General features: G+C 31.8%; 2 protein-coding genes across 9 annotated transcripts; one reads left to right on the top strand and one right to left on the bottom strand.

The window, feature by feature from the left end:
- The first annotated feature begins 777 nt into the window (after positions 1-777).
- LOC109604803 (protein Wnt-4) lies at positions 778-2577 on the top strand. The gene is made up of 4 exons (XM_020021337.2): positions 778-913; positions 1434-1628; positions 1732-2090; positions 2139-2577. Exons 1-4 carry the CDS (start codon positions 834-836, stop codon positions 2480-2482), a joined length of 978 nt encoding a protein of 325 aa, XP_019876896.2. The 5' UTR covers positions 778-833; the 3' UTR covers positions 2483-2577.
- Positions 2578-2711: 134 nt separating this feature from the next.
- On the bottom strand, positions 2712-22797 carry LOC109604807 (sodium bicarbonate cotransporter 3). 8 transcript variants are annotated; one of them, XM_020021342.2, is made up of 15 exons: positions 18952-19132; positions 14346-14442; positions 10735-10866; positions 8912-9382; positions 8687-8794; positions 7514-7585; positions 6314-7377; positions 6100-6258; positions 5897-6046; positions 5176-5841; positions 4892-5119; positions 3832-4025; positions 3665-3776; positions 3418-3439; positions 2712-3135 (listed from the first exon to the last, which is right to left on the bottom strand). In XM_020021342.2, exons 2-15 carry the CDS (start codon positions 14431-14433, stop codon positions 3131-3133), a joined length of 3471 nt encoding a protein of 1156 aa, XP_019876901.2. In that variant the 5' UTR covers positions 14434-14442; positions 18952-19132; the 3' UTR covers positions 2712-3130. The 8 variants fall into 8 exon arrangements, 7 of the variants coding, with proteins under 7 accessions (XP_019876901.2, XP_049821958.1, XP_049821957.1 ...); XR_007547803.1 differs by having other exon boundaries at positions 3071-3135; positions 3564-3776; XM_049966001.1 differs by lacking the exons at positions 3418-3439; positions 18952-19132 and adding an exon at positions 22479-22797.
- Positions 22798-23459: the final 662 nt, after the last annotated feature.

Genomic DNA, 23459 nt, shown 5'->3' with positions numbered 1-23459 from the left:
TCGTAAGTGAATTCACGTCCGGACTTGTGAGCGTGTCTGTAACGTGAAGGATGGATACATAAAAAAAAACGTTATTTTCATTTCAGTTACAGATAGGTTCTCGTTTTAAGGCTCTTAAACGCATCATTAGGCCACTAGTTGGCCTTTTGTGCCTGAGCTTTTCAACTTGAAAAAAGACCTATCGAGGATGCGCCTCTTTTGTTTGTTATTTTTGGTCGCCGTATCTCTTTCAACGGGCATACCGTGTCCGTCATTCACCGCATCCATTCGACGGTGTGATGCGATGATTAGGTGTAAGTTTCACTGGCACAAATACAGTTACCAGTTACCAGATCTTATCTGGTTAAGCGTTTTTACGCTCTATTCATGTTTATTCTGTTCGACTGGCTGAACTGCCAAACCTGATTCGACTTGTTACAGTCGATTTTCCTACCCCTAAAGGTACTACTTATTTATACATGCCACTAAAGAATCGCTTATTTCCCAAACGTATCCAATTACATTATTTAAAGGGTTCTTGCAGTTTCTATTATTAGACATTAAAGCTGTGTTGCCTACCTGTTGTACAATAACACTGTCGCCATCTCTGTAACTATATTACCATTATCTTTGCTTCTTCTAATGAATACATGAAAAAATCAATCAGCAAATACACAATAATCAGAGATATGAACAAAAGCAGGAAACCTATGTGTCACAGGGCCGGATCGAAGTTGAATTTTGTGTTTGCACCGGATAAATGATAAATGCCAATGTACACATACGACTTCCTTTTTGGTCGTTCCCCACAAATATTAAAAGCATTAACAATGTAACCGTTTCACGTGGCGGAGATGAAATTACCTCTCCTGCTAATCGGGTTCGTCGTCATCGCCTCCGTCCATGAACTCAAGGGGAGACTCGGAAAAAACGGGTAAGTGAGTTTCTTTCCGCAAATTTTCAATTGATCGCCTAGCTTTTCCGTCTAATTTGATGCAGGTTTGTTGCTTGTTCGTTCGTTCGTGGTTTAAAAATAATTGCTTTCGTAGAAATTAATAATTTGTTCATCTGCTTTTAATGTAATTCTTTAATAACGCAATAAATTCATTCAATTCACAAACCACAAAACAAATATTGCATAACTGTATAAAGTTATTTTTAGAAACGATTGCCATAAATTCAATAACCTTAACTTAGTCAACTACGAAAAGCAAAGTTTTCCTGTCATCTTCGGCGTATTTTGTAAATTTATTTAATAATACAACTACTTTTTGTATGAAACCGCAAAACAAACATTGTTAAACCAATTTTCGACATGTTTGCAATTGATTTACCAATTACTCAACAACTGCAAACAAAGCTTTCACGTCATCTTACACGTTCGTCTCGTCTTTTGAAATTCATTCATAAATATCCTTGTTCCATTTGTTTAAATGTACACAAAACATTTGTAGGAGTGGGATGAAAAAGCGGAAGACTTGGGCTTCGGCTGTTTTTACAACGAACGTCTCAGGAAGCAGAAATCCTAACTGCAAATGGTTGAAGGGTGCAAAACACCAGTTTCAAATGTGTAACAAGAAAAAGGGACTAGATGCGGTCCTGATGCAGGCACGAGACTTAGCTGTGCAGTCGTGCCGAGAAAACTTTCGGTGAGTATTTTTAATAACGATTAAACAGGGGTGAATTTAATATCACGACAAAGTTTTACAAGGTATTTCCCCCTCGGAGACTGAAATTAATAAAACATTTCAGGTATAAGCAGTGGGATTGTTCGAACACCAGTCTGTACTTTCAAAAGAACTACCGTGAAACAGCCCTCATGACTTCGATATCCGCTTCCGCTTTGGTTTATGCGATAGCGAGAGCTTGTGCGACAGGACAATTGCGTTTATGCAAATGCGCCGCGCACGGTAAATCCCCCAACGAGACGGAATGGCAGTGGGGCGGATGTGGGGACAACATCAAGTTCGCTAGGAAATTTACCAGGAGCTTTCTACAATTGAAGAAGAAAAGAGACGAAGGTGTGAACTTGGAGAAGCATAATAGCAGAATCGGAATCGACGTAGTTGTAGGCAAAGAGGAGAAACACTGCAAGTGTCACGGGATTTCAGGTAAAGATATATAATAATCTTGTCACATCTTGTAAAGGACAATTTTAGGATCGTGCTCGATGAAAATATGTTGGAAAAGGTTGCGTCCTTTCTCGGAAATATCTCAGGTTCTGCGAGACGAGTATCACAGCGCCACCGTGCCGCCCAACTCAACCGCGCTGCAGAAAAAGTACAGGAAACTGCTTTACGTCGACATCGGCCCCGATTTGTGTCCGCTCACCTCTGGGAGGCGTTGTTCTGACATACCGAATTGTGTTACTTTGTGTTGTGTGAGAGGATATTACACCAAACAGGTCCCCAAAATGTATGTTTGCAACTGCAAAATGTTTTCAAACCTTTATCCTAGTTGTGAAAATTGCACTACACAGGAAACTGTATATATTTGTAAATAATTGGATTTTCAAAATAGATGGCGCCATCAACAAAATAAAATTTAGTTCAAGAAGTATACATTGGATGTCACTACAAATTATTTTTATAAATGCGATTTATGAAATAAATTAAGGAGTTTAATCTTATTATTTAAATAAGAAAATAAATACATTTAACTACTTATAATTTTTATTTTTGCCTTTACATAACTATGTATTATTATTATTATTATTATAAAAAGTGATTGTTAAAATAAATGGTATTTTGCTGCTCTTTTCAGGGTTGTGTTGAGCATTACATTATTTAGGTACTGAATGAATATTATATAGAAAAAATATGTCACTCTGAATGAACCAACAGTTTGGTTGTAAAGGCCGTTCAAAATTTCGAAAAAATGCAGGGCAAACATTCATATGCAACCTAATCATACTTAAATACATTTATAACGAGTTTGTTTAATTACAATACTAGATATTTTGGCGGGAGTTTATTTATCCATTATTTATAATTATTTACTAAAACTACCAGGAGAAAATGTTAAACCATAAATCCACCTTTTCCCGGCACAGCCCAAAATATTGCGGTAACGATATTCTCAAACGTGTGTTTCGTCCGTATCTCCTCGCTTCTTCCTGTCTTCCTTCCAATAATCCTTTACGATGCGTTTTTCACACTGCAATCGGAATGAATTAGTCTTACGAAGACGTGATTGGGGAAAGCGCATGCCAGAACCCACCAGAAAATTTACCCATTCATTACCATTACCCATAAATTTCATGCAATGCATACCGATTATTCAGTAGCAGAAAAGGGAAATTGGAAATGAAAAGCCAATTGTACGAAATGGGCAAATTTAAATTATTTAAAGATACTGAACAGTTTTTAAAAAGGTGATTGAAGCTGGCAAACAAATTCGAACATGCAAAAACCAACTCTAATCATTAATCATAGGTACCGTTGTCCGTTTTGGGCGTTTGCTGAAAAAGATATTAGTTCAAAAAAAACTCTTGTTCTATACAAAAAATTGACGTGCATATTTAAACAATATCAATGTACATGTATGATGATGACATTAGTGCTACATACGAGTGCAATACTTACATTTAATGTATACGTGCATGTGGTTTGGTTTTGTTAGTTAATTTGAAGGGTGTAAAAGGTGTGGTGTTGGCAGTTTACATGTACAAACTTGTGTCTGTCACCTTTATAGTTATCCCTTCGTCCTCCTCTTCTTCCGCCATTGTAGAGAGACGTTTTTCTAACTTTTTCGTTTCTCTTTTTTCATCTTTTTTACTTGTTTTCTTCTTCTTAAATCTAACCAAAATATATTTGTCAAACTAATAATTACTTTTTGAAGGAGTTGATTTACCTGGATTTAGGACTTTTCTTTTTGTCTTTATCAATGGAATTATTTTCGTTAACTTGTTTCCAGATGCCAGTTTTATTAACTTCCTCAGAAATGTTAATTGCGGATAAAGGGATGTTCATGACGTTTCCGTTGGCTAATGGGATTTTCAAGTTTCCTGCCGCTTCGATTTCTATTGGAGCTCCTTCGACTGTATTCTAAAAATAAACGTTCTTTGGCGAAAACTAAAGTAGGATTTTCAGTATAAATTTTACATACTTTATGTAATGTGATTTTACTTAGTAACTACTTATCGACTATTAATAAAAAATTAAATCCTGTCGCTAAAAATAAAAAATTAGCCAAATCTGTATTGTATGATGTATAAATACTTACATGCGGTGTCCAAATAAAATATGTGTGAAAAGTGTAAATAAAACGAAATAATAGAATGATCACTAATTTATTAAATAAACAATACTGTTTTCAAAATAAATATAATAATAATAAACAATAACAAGCATATAATGGAATGTGTCGAAACTAAACTTAACAAGAATAGAGTAAATTTATGAATACTACACATCATTATTCAACCATCGAATTTAATCGGTGTGGCTTAAAGCTAAAATCAAAATTTTGCTCTATCACTTATCCACAGAATAAATACAAAGCAAATACATATTTATCACAAAACAGCGAACAAATAATAAAACATGAACGATTGAGCAAATCTAAAAACAAAACATATATAATATCACCCGGTTGGATATAGAATTGTACTATTTTTATTGCTCCGATTGTCTTTGATTTAACAAGGCATTAATGGCGATTCGACTACTGGTTTTAATGAAATTGAGACATGGTCGTTCGTAAAGAAGTAAAAACCAAAACGAATGCATTGGAAAGCAGACTCAATTAATTTTTACTCCTTTAAAAGCAGTGTTTAAATCGATTATTATTTTAAACAAAAATTAACACGTTAAGCATCTCTTTGTTCACATTTAATGTACTCCTTTTCGTCTCTGTCGAGAATTAATTTCGGCCCGAGAACGAATCTAGAGAACTTCGTGCCAAATCCCACCTCGTCTTTGAGCAGTTGATGACGTTTCGTCATTTCCGGCATGAGATCATCAAGAATCTTTAGTTCACGACGTGTGAAGATCAAGTCTAAAGCTTTTCTGATACCAATCATCACCACCAACATCAACGGGAACAGTATCGAAGTCGTGCTAAAGGATTTTATCATCCAGAGACAAGCCAAACATGCCAACTGAATTATGGTAAAGAGATGAACCTTTTTAATTGGAACCTAAAGTAAAAAAGTTATTATTAATATGTAAGGGTTATATTAGAGTCTGAACGTACCTGTCTTAAGAACATGTAATCCGGTTGGTACTTATTGGGCATCAGCATGATTAAGATTCTGTCGAAGAACTGCAACCCCTTCAAAGAAGCCACGCCCATATACAAGAACACACCGTACAAAATGGGCATCGGAATGTGTCCCAACATTGGCGTCAAAAATACCGACAGTCCTATAGTCAGGAAGATCATAATGTGCGTGACCCTTTGTTCTCTAACTCCCAAGAATTGCGGCTTCTCTCCTGGTGCGGCGCATTCTGATTCCAGCTTCAAAGAGTTTACGTGGTTTATTGATAAAACGGTTGCTGCTACGAACCACGGCAAGCCCATAACCGAGCAGATCTCGATCAGGATGCAAAGGACAAACAGGTCTAAATGGTAACCACATCCTTTCTTTAATTTGTACTCCTTTCTGTTGATGATGACTGAGGTGATCTGTTGGTCCATGAAGATAAGAATTGTTCCTAGAAGAGCTGGAGGAATTGCCAGAAAGATAGAGTAGACGGGATTGTTATTGAAGGGGTAGATTATCCAGCCTCTTGTTGGTAAAGTTGGTTTGAATTCATGAGGTACTTCTAATTTTGGAGTTGGAATTCCTACTTTGTAGTCGAGGAGAGTCATTGACAGAATGGCAATGATTACTGCGAAATCACTGATGAATTGGCGAATCTAAATCATACACAATTATTTTTTTAATGTTTTTTGTAATTAATAAGTTTCTTACCTTTGCAGGGAAGAACAGGGCATTTTTGAAATCTTTTAGTTGGACTGAAAGCAGGAATGTTCCCAAAAACAGAAGTATAGACATTAAGAAAACATCTGGAGTGTAGTTTGGCGTAAAACATCCTGGACCTTCCAAAGTACCATTAAATTGCTGAAACCGTCAAGATTTTAGATTATACAAAGTATAAACTTACTTAAACCTACCACACATGCAGTTTTATTTAATCCCTCCCAGTCGGATATTTCAGAATGCAGATCACGAACAGATTCGTTTGCATAACATGAACATTCGTGAGTGAAGTTTGTCATTCCTGATGTGTTTATAGGGAATTTTGTTCCAATCAGGATGACATTTTCTACTGCCTACATAATAAATTAATTAATTACGTGCATGTTAAAATTAAAAATAATGTTTTACCTTGTAAATAAAAATGAAGGCAATCAACGTGGCAAAGTTCTCCTCAGTGAATCTCGTGATATAACAGACCAAAGCACTGGCATCAATCGCAACCAGAATTAGTAGAATTACAGCAGTCCAAGTACCAATCCAGAATCTAAAAGACATGTAATCCCAACCCATCTTCGTGCAGAAATCGTATACTATGGTTTCAAAAACCAAAACAGGACCTGTTGATCCAAGAATTGTCAAAGGCTGACCCGAAAAGAACCCATAGAGCATGCCGCAGACGAATCCTGATACTAGAGACTCCATCGCAGCCATATTTTTACCGGTGGCATCCGCAAGAAGACCTCCGAAGGTGATGATCGGAGACAAACACGCAAAATATAAGAAGATCCAGGAGGCGATGCATTGACTTGATAGTGAATCTTTGAAGTCGCTCCAGTACCAAGGAGCCTTTCTCTTCAAGTCGTTCACCAAGCCTCCAAACAAAACTCCACTACGTGCTAGTCCCGATTCTTCCCTCGCCTTCTGTTCTTCCTCCTCCTCATCAAATTCTTCGAGTGGTTTTTCTGGAGGCCTTTTTCGAATGTCCTGCGATGGTATGGCGGCCGGAGGCTCGATCCTGATGGCCGGATCCCATTCCCCTGGCGGCAATACGGTCACCGCGTCTAGAAACTCGTCGACGCCTGCCAATAGATGACTTCTGTTTTTGGCACGGTACGCGACCTCATGGAACACCTCGTCGGACATCAGTGTCGCCATGGCTCGGCCTATTTCGTGGTAAGCAGAAGCGGAATTCGCCGGGCCGAGGAGCAAAAACAGAAACCTGGTGGGAACGGGGACTTCGGTCAGGTCTCCCACTATTGTTGCCGTGTTCAGGCGGATGAAGGCAGACAGGGATTTATCCAGAAAGTCGACTTCGCCCACGAGGATGTTACTGGCTTCCGCACCAGGCGGAATTTTACGCATGAAGGCGAGATTATGTTGATGGAGGTCATTTGAGAGTTCGTTCGAGCTGTGGTTTCTTGATATTGAGACGCTGGAGGAGGATTTGGTTATTCCCTGAGGTTTTTCCGTTCCTAATTTGAGGGAAAATATCTTTTTTATTGGAAGTAAATTTAAGATGGTATTTAATACTCATTTTATTCAAAAACCATGCAAACCAAAGCACAACTAACAATAAATCAAATGGTTAGTATTATTAATAGTTCATACCAGGAACAGAAAGAAAATTTCCAAAATCGGGAGACTTTCCAGAAGTCTGTTCAACATATGAAGTTTCTTCGACTGTAAATGCAAAAGCTTTAATTAGTTGGAGCATAAATTCTAACGTCATCATCGTCCACACAGTTATGTATAATATATAAATATATACAAAATTCATCCAAAAATCGGTGTCCATTTTTTAAGGATAAGAAGGTACTGAAAAGTTTAAATATTTCATGCACAAACTGATTTAAAGAAAGAAACATAAGGGATGACATTTTACAACAATTATAGTGTAAATTCTTTGAAAAAAGTTGTGAAAACACACCGAAACCATAAACTACCTTTGGTTGCGTGTCTTAAAGTGAACCAAGTGGTGAATCCTTGAACATGAGTCGTATATTCAGCTGTGAAAAAATTCTTATTTAAACTAAATTTAAATTCAGGAAGTAGTTGAATTGTCCATAAAATTATTTAAAAAATGAACGGATAATAAAATATAATTTTACTGCCACAAGTGGTAGATTTTCAGGTGTTTCCGTTTTAACTTTGACCTTAACGCTCCTTTCGGGCTCATTAAACACAAACGATCTACAAACATGGAACTGCGTTTGTCATGCAAATTCGCACTTGTAATTCTATTAATAGATCATTTTATGATGGAAAATGTACAATTTTTTAATTAGACTGTGTCTTGAGAACAATAAAGCAAACTTTAATAACTTCCCGGTGCAACTGTTATGGCTTCTGTTGATTTTGTGAAGCTGCAAAAGTTTGTAATTTATATACCGAAGCAGAGTTTTTAAAATTTATTGCTCCTTCAGGTCCTGAACTTTGACCTAAACTACGTTAAAGTTCTACGATCTATAAACATTAAATCTGTGCCCGCTTTTATTATTATTTTTTACAGTAGTAGTAGTTTAGTAAAACTGTCGATAAATAACTCGTATATTGTAATTTGTATTGCGTACTTATATTTTTTTCTTTAATATGTTAGAATGTTTTTAATATTTTACATAAACGACTTTAATACACATATTTACAAATGTTACCCTACAAAAGACGTCACCAAACATTAGTAACAAAACACAAATAGTAAATCTAGCATTGTGTTATTATTTTCCTAAGTACCCAAGCGATTATTGGTGTTAGTTATTGTTGCTTTAAAGCTTTTTTTCTAACCTGGAATCGATACATAAGACCCGTTTTTCTTCTCTGTGTTTGAACGTTTTTCCTCCCCTTTAGATGGTTTCCGTTTCGGAGGCACACACAAAAGACCTCCACAAGAACCTAGGTTTTTATTATTTATATTTATTTGGTTTAATTAAAAATTGTTGTTTGATGATGACCAACACTATAGTAAATCATCAAGAACAAATCCAAAGACAATACAATGTTTTTACTTACTTTTAGATGTAGACTGATTCCTTCCAATGTCAGCAAAGGACCTGACGAAAGGCAAAACATGTTTCTTCCTCTGATGTTGATGGCGATGTTTCTTCAACAACGCATCTCTAACCTTGTCCTTCTTGTCGAAGGGCAAACTCAAATTGTTGACCATGTTGTCCAAGACCAAATCAGCGATCTGTTCTATCGACTGAGCTTCCATGTCCAAAATAACCGTACCGTTCAAAATCAAGCTTCTCAGCTCGAATAGTGAGTGGAGTGAAAGGGTGGCGACGTGCGGCTTCGACCACCTGTTTCCGCCTTCCTCCACATCTTCCTCGAATTTGATCCAGCGCGCCGTTTCCTTCCATTCCATCTCGTCACCGTCCACGAACAGTTCCTCCATTTCGGAGAACAGCGGATGGCTTTCGTGCTTTTCGTCCGACGCATCTTCACCCAGGATGAACTGAACCCTCTGCGATGGTGGAGTGCCTGCAAAGCAAACGATTCAAACGGTGGATTTTGGTGGGGAAACAGAAAGAGAGTTTAAGGTTTAAAACAGTTTTGTAAAACTGTCTAACTGAAGAACAATACAAAGTGTAAAAATCAAAGAGTTTAAATAACATTTATATTTGAATGAAAGTCCAAAGCATTAGTTATTCAGACTCTTCAGAGATAAAATTGGTTTCCAAAGAAATTTATAGACGTGGTATACTTATCAAAATTAAAAAATAATAGAAGCTTCATGCAACCTGCTAACTTGGAAACTCAAAACAAAAACATTTCAATGATTTACCAAATAAAAATAAAGTGGTGCAAACTGCTTGTAAAACACACAACAAAGTACACATCCGTGCATCAATGATGAGGAGAATGTGGATGTAAAACGTCGTCGTTGACGGTTTATTTACGAGCTTGAATGTGACGAAGGTAATTTCGCAAATTGTGGACGAATTGAATTTTACGGAAATCGATTCGAAATGATTCTCCGGTCGGCAATAACTATCGTTTTTATCATATCTAAATCCACATTTCGCTAAACACCAGATTTATTTAAGAAATATAAATGTTTATGGCGCATTGTTGATGCAATTAACGGATTTAATGGTCTGTTTGTCCTGTAAATTCGTTCTGTAAATTGTATAATTGAGTGTAAAATTGAAATCAGGGTTTTTCAAATGTTTGTCACGTGGTTTAATTGCTTCAAATTGCTCAATTCACGCCAACTAGGCACACAACTTCAAAATCGGATTAAGGGGAACTCTTTAGAATGTTATTTGCATCAACTGGTTGTTTTAGTCTGAATGAATGTGAATTTTGTCGTTGAAAAGTACACAGAATTTGTTGTCAAGCAATTTTCTTTAAATTCTTACATATCTCCCCCTCCTCAGACACACTCAACCCACGACGTCGGGACATAACGACTCCTGAAACGTTCGTTTTACAGGTTTTCTACAGGATCATATTCGCAGGACTGTTTTACACGCACAAACACTAATAACTAAATGTAGTGTATACACATCCGTTAATGTGGCAAAATTAAATACGCCTCCAAAAAAGTGTTGCCTAATGAAACATTGATTTTCTGTACGGAATATAAAATGAGAGCACGTAAATCCATTTTTATTTCTATGCAAATGGAAATATAAAAACTGGATTATCCGGTAAATTCACATTGAAGCCGTTTAATTTAAATATTATCCGTTTGTTTGGAGTTCGACAAAAATTGGAAAACCCCTTAAAGCCAGAAACAATGATTTGGAGGCATTTAATTTTTTATTAATATATACAAAGTGTTTTAGTTAATTAAACTAACTGGTTATTATAGATCATTTTATACTTACTGGGTCTGTCATCTTCTGTTTGTTGATCGTCGTGTCCCTCGGAGTACCTGTGATGATGTTTGTGTCTCCGATGGGAGTGTCTCCTTTCAGTTGGTGCGTGGACGCCAACAAACACGCTATGTGCTCTATGAACTAAGTAAAATAATGTAACTAGTTTTAAAATGAACATTAAATGCATATTAATTCGATTACAAATGTAAAGGTTAAGGCTTTCGTGACTATTATTTCCATATCTATAATTGGTCGACGTTTGTTGGAATTATTTCCTGACGTTTCGCTGACATGAGTGGCTGGCATGTTCAGAGGTCTGATTTGGTTCATATCACTTTGACATCTGATTAAAAACCAAATGACAACTTAGACTTCTGATGTTCTAGAGATTTCGTTCTGTTTGTTGGTCGTTCTTATCTGTTTAGCGATTTTCGAGTTATTGAGCACTATTGACCATATTTTATTAAGCTTCAATGCTTCTTAATTTCTGTTGAAGTTGTTTCCATCTTTATGTTAATTGCTTCCCTAATTATTCTCTTGTGATATTCAGTTGTCGAGGCAAGCAATTGAGTATCTTGGAATTTTATCTTATGATTTTCATCTAACAGTGCATGTTCAGCTACAGCAGACTTGTCTGATGTTCTAGTTTGCAGTTTCCTTTGTGTTCCTTAATCCTAGTCCCCATTGAATGTTTGGTGGTACCGATGCATACTTTTCTGCAAAAGCATGGTATACAATATATCTCAGAAGCTGTTTGGTGGTCTGTCCTATCTTTGGCAGATCTGAGACTGTGTTGAATCTTCATTGTTGGTATAAAAACAGTGTGGATGTTATGATTTAATAAGATTTTTCCAATTCTAACTTTACATATATATATATATATATATATATATATATATATATATATATTAGATTGTTTCAAATAAATCGACAATTTTTTTTTCTTATTTATATCGAAAATCTTGTTGGAAATGGTAAAAAAAATACTGTCAAAGTTACAGCTCTTAATATTAATATTAAGAAGTGCCGCATCGTAAATTTTAATTTCTCGTTTAAATAACACGAGAACAGTGTTCTCTTGGATTTTGAAATTTTTTAACTCTCGTTAGAGATAATATTTCAAAATGATCAAAACAGATTTTTATAGAAAATTTAACGCTCTACAAAATGTGTCTATAACAGTTTTTTGATATATTCATTTTTTCAAAAGTTATTTAACATTAAAGTTGGATTGATTTAAAATTTTGACATTTTTCTCATTTTCTGACGCAACTATCAACTTTATAGGAAAATTTTATATAACATTTTTTGTAGAGAATTCAATTTCTTATAATTTATCACAGAAAAAGTTTTTGATATTTTTTACAAATCATAAGTTAGAAAACTAAAAATTGTATTAAATAAATGTTATTTTACTACTTAAAATTAAGCATTTTATTTAAATAAATAGATTTTTACTAAAAAAAAATTGATTATTTATTATAATCAAAGTAGTATATATCGTTACACTAACAGACTTTTACGACAATTTGGCAATTTTTTTCTGTATTAACTTGTAACTAGCAATAAGTGTTTCACGAAAAATGAAGAGCAATTACAATACTTATTGCTAGTTATAAGTGAATACTGAAAAAAATTGCCAAATTGTAGTAAAAGTCTGTTAGTGTAACGATATATACTACTTTGATTATAATAAACAATCAATTTTTTCAGTAAAAATCTATTTATTTAAATAAAATGCTTAATTTTAAGCAGTAAAATAACATTTATTTAATAAAATTTTTAGTTTTCAGCAGGTAACTTATGATCTGTAAAAAATATCAAAAACTTTTTAGGAGATAAATTATAGAAAATTGAATTTTCTACAAAAAATATCATATAAAATTTTCCCATAAAGTTGATGGTTGCGTCAGAAAATGAGAAAAATGTCAAAATTTTAAATAAATCCAACTTTAATGTTAAATAACTTTTGAAAAAATGAATATATCAAAAAACTGTTATAGACATTTTTTGTAGAGCGTTAAATTTTCTATAAAAATCTGTTTTGATCATTTTGAAATATTATCTCTAACGAGAGTTAAAAAATTTCAAAATCCAAGAGAACACCGTTCACGTGTTATTTAAACAGGAAATCAAAATTTACGATGCGGCACCTCTTAATATTAATATTAAGAGCTCTAACTTTCACAGTATTTTTTTTACCATTTCCAACAAGATTTTCGATATATATAAGAAAAAAATGTCGATTTTTTTTTAACAGTCTAATATATATATACGTCTTATTTCTGAGCGTTTGTATCCATAGTTCTGTAGTGTTTGGAATTGGAAAAATCATATTAAAACTTAACTTCCATAAGGTTTTTATACCAACAATGAAGATTCAACACAGTCTCAGATCTGCCAAAGATAGGAGAGACCATCAAACAGCTTCTGGGATATACTGCATACCATGCTTTTGTAGAAAAGTATACATCGGTACCACAAAACGTTCAATAGGGACTAGAATTAAGGAACACAAACTAAACTGCAAACTATGACAATCAGACAAGTCTGCTGTAGCTGAACATGCACTGTTAGATAGAAATCATATGACAAAATTTCAAGATACACAATTGCTTGCCTTGACAACTGGATATCACAAAAGAATGTTTAGAGAAGCAATTGAAATCCACAAACCCGGAAACAACTTCAACAGAAAAGAAGAAGCATTGAAGCTTGATAAAATATGGACAAGAGTGCAAAAAACTTCAAAATCGCTAACCAGATAAAATCGGCCAACGAATAGAACGAAATTTTTAGAACATCAGTTGTGTAAGTTGGCATTTAGTTGTCAATCAGATGTCAAAGTGACACGAACCAAATGGCCACTCGTACCAACGAAACGTTCGGAAATAATTGCAACAAATGTCGACCAATAAACCCGATTTGAATTCGATTATAATCAAATTAAAGTGTAGCCTGAAGCAAGACGTCTAAAAATATCCAGACGACAACATAAAAAACTTTCCCAGTTAAGTGCGTGTCTTCTTCTTCATTAAATATTTATATTTTTAGTTATTTAAGCATGTAGACTATTAGGTAATTATTTACGAATGAGAAATGAAATATTCAGAAAGAATGAATCTGTTATCACGTGCGTAAGTGAAAGTTTTGAGAGAAAAACAAAAACAACGGAAAATTTCAGACAACAATAATAATAATCGAAATGTTGTAGTGTTAAATGTTCAAGTTATATTTTTACGGTATTTAGTATACCTGAATATGCCTGTAAATTATGGAATTATGTAAATTTACTGGTTCACATATAATAAGTGATTCAATTGTGCAACAGAACGATGACCGTAGTAGAATTATTCTTAAGGAGTAGCCATTTACATATTCATAATTAAAACTATTTTTTCATGAATTAAGTAGACGATAATAATAACAAGTTTTATAATTATTCAACGATTATAAATTATAGTTTAATAACGTCGCACATCTTTTTCATTAGTTTAATCATACTTAAAACTATATTAATTTTAAAATTAATATTTCTTGTTAGACCGTTAACAGCTTTCATAAAATTAAATAGGCTTAAAAACTAATATTTACTTTAGGATTTATGATCTATAAAATACCTTCAAAGTCCTTCTCGTCGAAGGATCCTTGATGTTTGGTCGCTCCGGGATCTTTAGAGGCTTCGTCGTCCTCATTGTGTGGATCCATATCACTAAACTGCAAAAACAACAATAGCGTAATAAATGTATCATTATTGTTTTAGTGTCTCGTGTTAAATCGGTTTATCTAAATTATGTCGAAATGTTAATCAACGGACAATAAATACCTAAGTGTACACAATTTATTGTCCTAAATTATCTTTTATTACGGTTTTAAGATTTGAAATGTTTAGCATTTAAAAAACAATTCACGTTATGAATTTTAGCTTATTAACTTAAATTGGCGAGTTTTTTTCAATTTTAAATGACGGATAATTGAAATGTAATTTAACCTTGTTGAATACATCCCGAAGCATAAAAAAGACAAAGATCTGTGTTATTTGTGCAGCATCGAAAATAAATAACAACTACTTAATAATTCCAATGTTACATTGAAGGACACAGAAAATTTCATATTACATATTGTTTATAATAAAAATCAAACAGAACTTATGTAACAACACACACATGTTATTAGGAGTAATTTGGCCTTTCGGACTGGAGTTTTCGCGTTGGAAAATCAGAAATTGGATAATCGCTGTTCCTGTTTACGATGAGAACGACTCGCATTAATAAAAGTGGCCGGTTTTCGGTAATAGAGGAACTGGCAAATTAAAATTTAGATTAGAATCTTTTACGCGCGCTTAAAAGCCCCATGACATTAGAGGCTGAGGCAAGAATTTGACCTCGTGCCGGATATTATTCGTAAACACAAAAGTGCATTGAATCGCCGAGCCGAGAAAAAAGTTCAAGCGACCGCAGCACAAGGAAAATTATTGGACAATGGTCGATTTGAGTCAGTGGGTGCCGCATATTTCTGGCTCTGGTGCACTAAAAGGTTTTTCTTATGCCAGACACTTTTTCCTGAATTTATATTTCTTATGTAAATCATACAAAACAAAAATAGACGTTCTAAAATTATATCTCATTGTGCAGTTGATTAATTTTATTGAATCGCAGTTTTTTAACCATAAAACCACATGATGCATTTAATTAATTTTATTAAATCGCAGTTTTTAAACCATAAAATTTTTTTAATTAATTTAAAAACGATTGACGCAATTTAATGCACGGGCGATGGTCTAGAAATAAATTCGCAAACGAAAACAAACATTAAGATAATTTCTGTATTAAATTTTAGACTCGTCCAATATTTATAAACCGTCCATATTTTATCAAATTTTATCTATTCATTACATAAATCTATTAACGATACACTTAGATCAAAACACGTTTTACTTATATTAAATTAATAAATTGTTACCAAAAGTAAACAATAAACGCATAACAGTTTATCTGCCTAAAATTTTCATCACGTGCCGCAAAAATAGAGATAAGGAAAACCGGAAAAACTGAGATTCAACCAGAAATCATCAAAATCTTGCCAAATCTCACGGTGTAATTTTAGTGCATCGCCAGTTTATTGTAATTTATTTTATGACCGTTTCAACAAATACCAGTTAATTTTATGTTGATGGTCAACTGTTACTAACAAATCGTATGTGTTGCTAATGTGGACTTTTCGGAATTGTTAAGTGTTTAAACACACAGGGTGATTCACGAAGTTTATTCTATACCTCAAGTTCTATAACTAAACCCAATAGTTTTTGAGTCATTAGGTTTTTTCAGAAAATTTTACCAAGAATCATTTTATATGTATACCTTGATTTATGGTCTAACTAAAACGTCTGTAAAGTCACCAAATACAAATGCATTTACATGTAGAATTTAAAAATCCAAAATAAATTAGAGAAGTGGTTCAAGATTTGTTATAATTACTATAAAAATTTCATACCAATACAATTTTTTGTTCTCTACAAACTTCTAATATATAAGTTAAGTGAATCACTGTGTATACTAGAAATAAAATAAATAATAAATTTTATTGATAAGGCATAATATATTCAATGATGAAACCTTGATATAACAATTAAAGCAGTTTTGTAATTCTTAGATAATAAAATTTATTATGTGGCCTTTTGGGAATTGTGTTCTATAACTAAACCCAACCGTTCTTTCCAGAAAATTGACAGATTGATGTTTAAAATTAACCGAGAATAATTTTATATGTATTTTATAAGATAAAATGACTACTCATATTTATACCTACATCAAATAGTTTTTGGGATATTACTTTTTTTCAAAAATTTGGGAAAATTGTTAGTCTGACTATTAGTTACAATTATTATAAAAATTTCAAACCAATACCTTTATTGTTCTCCGCAAACTTCAAATAAATATGTTAAGTGAACCACATTCTACAATATTCTACAAATAAAATAATAATATTGTTGATAAAGCATAATATATTCAATTATATAACAATAAAAGCAGTTTCGTAATTCTTAGATAATAAATTTAATAAAATATATAAATTTTGATACGTCTTTGATCCTACTGAATTTTGAGAGAGACATTATGCATAACAGAGACAGCATAAGGTTCCCACTACGAAGCAAATTTACAGACTTTTACTGTCTGTGACGTGCATGATGTCTCTCTCAAAATTCAGTCGGGTCAAAGTACTAACAAATCGTATGTGTTGATAATAATTTTTTATATGAACTTTTCGGAGTTGATAAGTGTTTAAATCCACAGAGTGATTCACGAAATATATTCTATTCATCATGTTCTATAACTAAACAAACTAACTAACTAATTTATTTCAGAAAATTATCATTAAGTTAACCAAGAATTATTTTATATGTATTTTATAAGATAAAATGACTACTCAATGTCTTATACCTACACCAAATAGTTTTTAAGATATTACTTTTTTTTTAAAATCTTTGGGAAATTATTGGTCTAACTAAATGTCTGTAAAGTTACCAAGTGCAAATGCATTTACATATAAAATTTAAAAAAATAGATTAGAGAACTGGTTCAAGATTTGTTATACATACTATAAAAATTTTAAACCAATACCTTTTTTGTTCTCCACAAACTACTCATAAATAAATTGAATAATTGTGTACTATAAATAAAATAAATAATAATAAATTTTATTGATAAGGCATAATATATTCAATATTGAAACCATGATACAACAATTAAAGCAGTTTCGAAATTCTTAGATAATAAATTTAATGAAATAGATAAGTTTTTGATCCTACTGAATTTTGAGAGAGACATCATGTATGACAGAGACTCTAAAAGATTCCCACTATGAAGCAAATTTGCAGACTTTTACTGTCTCTGACGTGCATGAAGTCTTTCTCAAAATTCAATCGGATCAAACTACTAACAAACAAACAATCGGAATTGATAAGTATTTAAACCCACACGATCACGTTATTCTATTCTTCATGTTCTATAATTAAACACAATAACTAAATAGTTTTTGGGATATTTCTTTTTTTCAAAAATGAGAGGGAAATTGTTAGTCTAGCTAAAATGTCTGTAAAGTTACCAAATGCATTTACATATAGAATTTAAAAATCTAAAATAAATTAGAGAAGTGGTTCAAGATTAGTTAGAATTATTATAAAAATTTCAAACCAATTCCTTTTTTTGTTCTCCACAAACTTCTAATAAATAATTTAAGTGAATCACTCTGTACTCTACAAATAAAATAAATAATAATAAATTTTATTAATAAAACATAATATATTTAATGTTGAAAACATGATATAACAATTAAAGCAGTTTCGCAATTCTTAGATAATAAATTTAATAGAATAGATAAATTTTGGTAAGTCTTATTGAATCCTATTGAATTTTGAAAAAGACATGATGAAGACAGTAAAAGATTCCCACTACGAAACAAATTTGCAGACTTTTACAGTCTTTGCTGTGCATGGTGTCTCTCTCAAAATTCAATTGGATCAAACTACTAACAAATCGTATGTGTTGCTAGTAATTTTTTTTTGTGGTCTTTTCGGAATTGATGTGTTTAAACCCACAGGGTGATTCACAAAGTTTATTCTATTCGTCATGTTCTATAACTAATCCCAATCATTTTTTTCAGAAAATTGACAGATTGATGTCTAAAGTTAACCAAGAATCATTTTATATGTATTTTATAAGATTAAATGTCTTCTACCTATACCAAATAATTTTTGGAATATTACTTTTTTTCTAAAAATCCCCAAAAATTTGGAGAAATCATTGGTCTAACTAAAATGTCTGTAAAGTTACCAAATGCAAATGCATTTACATGTAGAATTTAAATAAATTAGGGAAGTGGTTCAAAACCTTTTTTGTTCTCCAAAAACTTCTAATAAATAAATTAAGTGAATCACTCTGTATACTATAAATAATAATAAATTTTATTGATAAAGCATAATGTATTCTATGTTAAGCCATGATACAACAATTAAAATAGTTTCGTAATTCTTAGATAATAAATTTGATAAAATAGATAAGTTTATAAACAAATAGAAGATTTTTATAATATTAAAAAAAAAAAACAAAAATTATTTTTAAATATTTTAAAAATAATAAAAATTAATTTAATTAATTTTCTGCATCACAAACTATTTACGTTGTAAAACAGTAATTAAAATAAAATAATGTTCAAAAACCATACCTTGTCTTAATAAACTTGCATAAAGAAACGAAAAACCGAAACTCCAAACGCTGGTACAAGTGTAAAGTTGAGAGGAAAGCCGCGTCGCGCCTTTTCACGATCGTATCGCGCGCCGCACTGACAACAAAACGTGAAACTGACTGGATATTTACAAAACAGAATTTGTTGTATCGTCCCTGCTGCCGCATTCGTATCTATTCTTGTTTTCCGAACGTCTGTGAACCTAATCGAAACGAACGTCTTATCAAAAAAGCGTAAGTAAACCCACTCGAACCACAATCAGAAGTTTAATCACTAGAATAAAATAGTAAGTAAAGTAAGTAATAGTTTAAGTGGAAAATATCGGGTTTTGTTAGTCAGAGGTTACCAAAAAAGTCACAAAATAGTACAAAGACAAGAGAAACATATATAAGTCAATTTAACTTTTATAGCGGAATTGTTGACATTGTAAATATTCCCTAAACCTTGTTAACAATGAAAAATATACTTTGGTAATTAGTGCACAAGTCATGATTTAAGGCCAACAAAACAGTCGCATTCAAATGAGATGCAATTAGGCAAATACAAAATCAGAAGGACCAAATCTTCGAAATCCAAATTTCTTACAGGAATCAATACCATTTAATCACAAGTTCACGATAAAATAGTTGTTTTGTTTACGAGAAACAAGCGAAACATTGTGTGGGACGATAAAATAAATTTCTTGGCGTTGATTTTTTAATATTCCTCATGAATATGTTAAATGTTATTCAATTGCGTAAACGTGTGTCATTTTGAATATTGATCAGTTAAACTGATTCAAATACGTAGGACATTTTAACAAAAACAAATTAGAATTGCATAAAATGTTGTAAGTAATTACTTACATTAAAATGAACGAAAAATATTTTAATGTTTTGCATTTACATATTCCATAAAATCAACAATCAAATTAAAATTCACTATAATGTTTTATTATATACAGATTAAAATTTTTCTATAGTCATTAAGAAAGACAATTTCCAGTATCAAAATTTTCAAATAAAATTAAAAACTAAAATTGATTCTGTATTGAAAAATAATAGTTATTGTCTCATAAACATAAATGTTATTGAAATTAATGGAAAAATTGGTCAACAACAATAAACTTTTGCACCTTGAACTATACAAACATAAAAACGAAATTACCCTTTAACTATTTTCAATAAAAAATAAATAAATCACAATTTAATTAATTAATTGTATCCACATTAAATCATAATTTATGTTAAAAAATTATATACAATTTTTGTATTGTTCACAACAATTTCCACATTAATTAAACTCCCATTTTAATTAGCAACCAATCAACGTCCTTCAAATAAATCGCATATTCACCATAAATATAGAACAGGCATAATTTAATATGCAAATAATAATTGCAATAAGGACATTTTATAACATTGATCTCGCTTAGAAAGTTTATGTTAGTATTGAGAATTGTCGCACGAATGGCTCAAAGTTTGTCCACCTATTGATTTTCGATAAAAAACACGTACCTGTAAAATTTTCTCTGAACCCCGAAACTTGTTGTTTTTCAGTCCGGCCACTCGAATTTTCATTGAAGTAAAACGAGAGATCAAGAGCTTATCCTGTGTTTCGTGTAAAAAGGATCAATAGAAATGTTCAAATAAACATCACGTCTCATTCAGTGATCTGGAGGAACATGCTATTAAGCTGTTTTCCTGACAACTTAATCTGGTTTTAGAATAACGCGTCTTCTTTATAAATTCACACAACAGTTTGAGTTGATAATTTTATAAGTAGTTTATTTTTAAAAATAACCACTGGCTAATAACTTTGTTTGATGAAGTATTCCACATTGTAATAAAAATCTTTCGTTTTATGGTATCAAAGATTCTATAAAAATAATGTGAAGAATTGTTTTTTATATTAAATTAAGCACATTGTGATAAAAATCTTTCGTTTTATAGTATCAAAGATTCTATAAAAATAATGTTAAGAATTGTTTTTTATATTAAATTAAACATACTTTCATTTACAATATTTACTTTGGCTACAATTATGTCTGATGAATATGTTTACTTTAAGTTCATACCTTATTTTCACTATCTAACCCACTAAACCAAACTGTAACTGACTGCAAGGCAAAAGCAAAACTATTTATAAGTAAGATTTGAACATTCTAGACATAATTATGTGTAATCGTTCAAAAGCCATTAACAGAACTTATCTTCCAATAACTGCATCTTAATATTTAAAACTTGTACTTTTTAATCTTATTAAATAAATAGTCTTAAGTCGCCAGAGCATATTAATTTTTTATTAAAATTCGATAAGAATTTTAGGAAATTTGTTTGAATTAGAGATTTTCGTAGTAATTAATTAGAACATCAAGTGTTTCGTGTCTGGACACTGGGCAAACAAATAAAATTGTCCCTCGTCTCCAATAATGATTTGACAATTAAACACTCACAATCAACCCGATCGATCGATTCTATAAATACGCATCTATATTCTTCCACTATAAAATATATGTCACATCAAAAATAGATCCTGAATCCCCATTTTTAATCAGTTTGAATCAGTTCAATCTGACTTATTATTTGCAGACAATTCCCCAAAACAAACATTTTTAACCAATTAATTTCATAATTGGTTAATGATGCGCTAAACGAAAACCTTTTTCAGTTTTATTAACGGCAAGGTGATAAAATATTGAGCAAAATTATGTTTGTTTTTCCGATGATTGTTGATTTTTATTAAATTGAATAAAATGATTTTATTTGAAGGTCGTGTGAAAGTGTTATGGTAATTAAGTAGCCTGATGTAATTATAAACGTGTGTTCGAAGAAACGCGAGATTTTTCAGACGTGTGGTCAATAAAAAAATTAATTTAAATGTAATTTGAGGAAATTTTCACTGCTGTAGAATAGTATATAATTAATTGAAAATTACCAGTTAAACACGAAAATAATAATTCCACACTTTGTATATATAGAGGAAATGTTGCATATTGATTATTCAAATCTCATCAACTATTTAAATCTACTTCCGGAAAAAATTATATACTTTTCTATACATATTCATATGGGTGGGTAGCTACCTATAAATTTCTGTTATATTTTTATAACTTTCGATTTATTAGGTTTGTTTAAACATCTTTTGTCATTAAACAATTAACATTTTAAAAATCATTTAGTAAAATCAGTTTTCAGATTTAATTTTTGAAATATTAATTTAATATTATTGAAATAAATTATTTATTAATAGCAGCAAAATAATCAAAATAATAAACAAATTGGTCTTTCACTTCCCATTCCTCCTGAAACCAATTTTGAATAAATTAAATTTTTCCTGAAATTCCTGAGATATTTTAGCGTCCATTTCCTTATACACTCGAAATATCTCAAAATAATTGTTCAAGAATTCTCACACACAAAAACTAAATTAAAGAATTATTTTCAAGGGTATAATATTAAAATGAAAAGACACAAATGCTACTTTGAATCCCTTATAAAAACATAATCTCGTTTGTTAAAACTTACCGGTTTCCTTCAGTTTCTTCAACAACTTAGTATTCACGTTTCATTAGCCTAGTGTGCGTATATTTTAAGTGGTTGTGCGTATAAATAAATATATTAAATATGTATATAATTATATAGTTATATAGTTAGTTTAATACTGATTTAGAATTGCTTTAGTTTTGTTTACTTTATATCACTTTGGCAACGATTTTTCTAACGATTCTCTTAAAGATCGTTTTGAGGATTTGTTTACTAGTCATGTTTAATGCGGAAATGGAAATTGAATGGAGCTTTAATAGATGTACGTAAGAATCAGATGAAGAGTCAAAGAATTACAGAATGTCGCGCGACCCGCCGACGACAGACTGAACTTTCAGTCACCTCCGTTTCCCGGTGCCTCCTGAAATGGCATGCGCCATATATTGATCAGCGAAACTGTTAAAGTTCAACAGCTTTGCTAATCGACCACTAACTCCAAAAAAACATTCCACTAAATCAAAATAATTAGTAAACAAACATCCTATTTTGATTTATACAGAAGTCATCATCGTTGAATTGTCCTAGATTTTAATTGTTTTAAAGGGGAATCTATGTAGGTCAGTAGTCGCATCCTGCAGGATGGGGATTGAGCGGAAAATGATGTTTGCGTGGTGGCGCCGATTCCGGATTAAAGGGGTGGGATATATCTCTACGACCCTCTAGTTTTGGTTTATCACGAGTAGAAAACAGTAGCAGTGATTTCAACCATTCAAATAGGTTGTTCATTGTTATATTGTTTATTGTTTACAAATTACAAGCTGTAAATATTTTGTATAAAACTTCAATCTATTGTTACATTTTAATAGTGAATAATTACAACATTTACCTTTTTTAATTGTCTTCTAACAAAAAAATATTACTAAATAACATTTATTGAAGGAAAAAATAAAAAGAAATTAAGTTTAAATTTTTAAATTAATTTATGTTTCGGTGGTTTTACATTTAATAAATATTTAACAATTT

The sequence above is a fragment of the Aethina tumida genome, chromosome 4 (genome assembly GCF_024364675.1).
Source record: "Aethina tumida isolate Nest 87 chromosome 4, icAetTumi1.1, whole genome shotgun sequence".
In the NCBI taxonomy this organism is placed as follows: Eukaryota; Metazoa; Arthropoda; class Insecta; order Coleoptera; family Nitidulidae; genus Aethina; species Aethina tumida.
This window is presented reverse-complemented; position numbering and strand designations above follow the sequence as displayed.

Excerpts from the sequence above, each read along its gene's own strand:
- LOC109604803 (XM_020021337.2), top strand. The coding sequence starts at position 834 with ATGAAATTACCTCTCCTGCTAATCGGGTTCGTCGTCATCGCCTCCGTC. Across the intron at positions 914-1,433 it reads GGGAGACTCGGAAAAAACGG|GAGTGGGATGAAAAAGCGGA; the intron begins GTAAGTGAGTTT and ends AAACATTTGTAG. Across the intron at positions 2,091-2,138 it reads CAAGTGTCACGGGATTTCAG|GATCGTGCTCGATGAAAATA; the intron begins GTAAAGATATAT and ends GGACAATTTTAG.
- LOC109604807 (XM_049966001.1), bottom strand. The coding sequence starts at position 14,433 with ATGGATCCACACAATGAGGACGACGAAGCCTCTAAAGATCCCGGAGCG. Across the intron at positions 6,047-6,099 it reads TAAATAAAACTGCATGTGTG|CAATTTAATGGTACTTTGGA; the intron begins GTAGGTTTAAGT and ends TGACGGTTTCAG. Across the intron at positions 5,842-5,896 it reads CCCTGTTCTTCCCTGCAAAG|ATTCGCCAATTCATCAGTGA; the intron begins GTAAGAAACTTA and ends TGTATGATTTAG.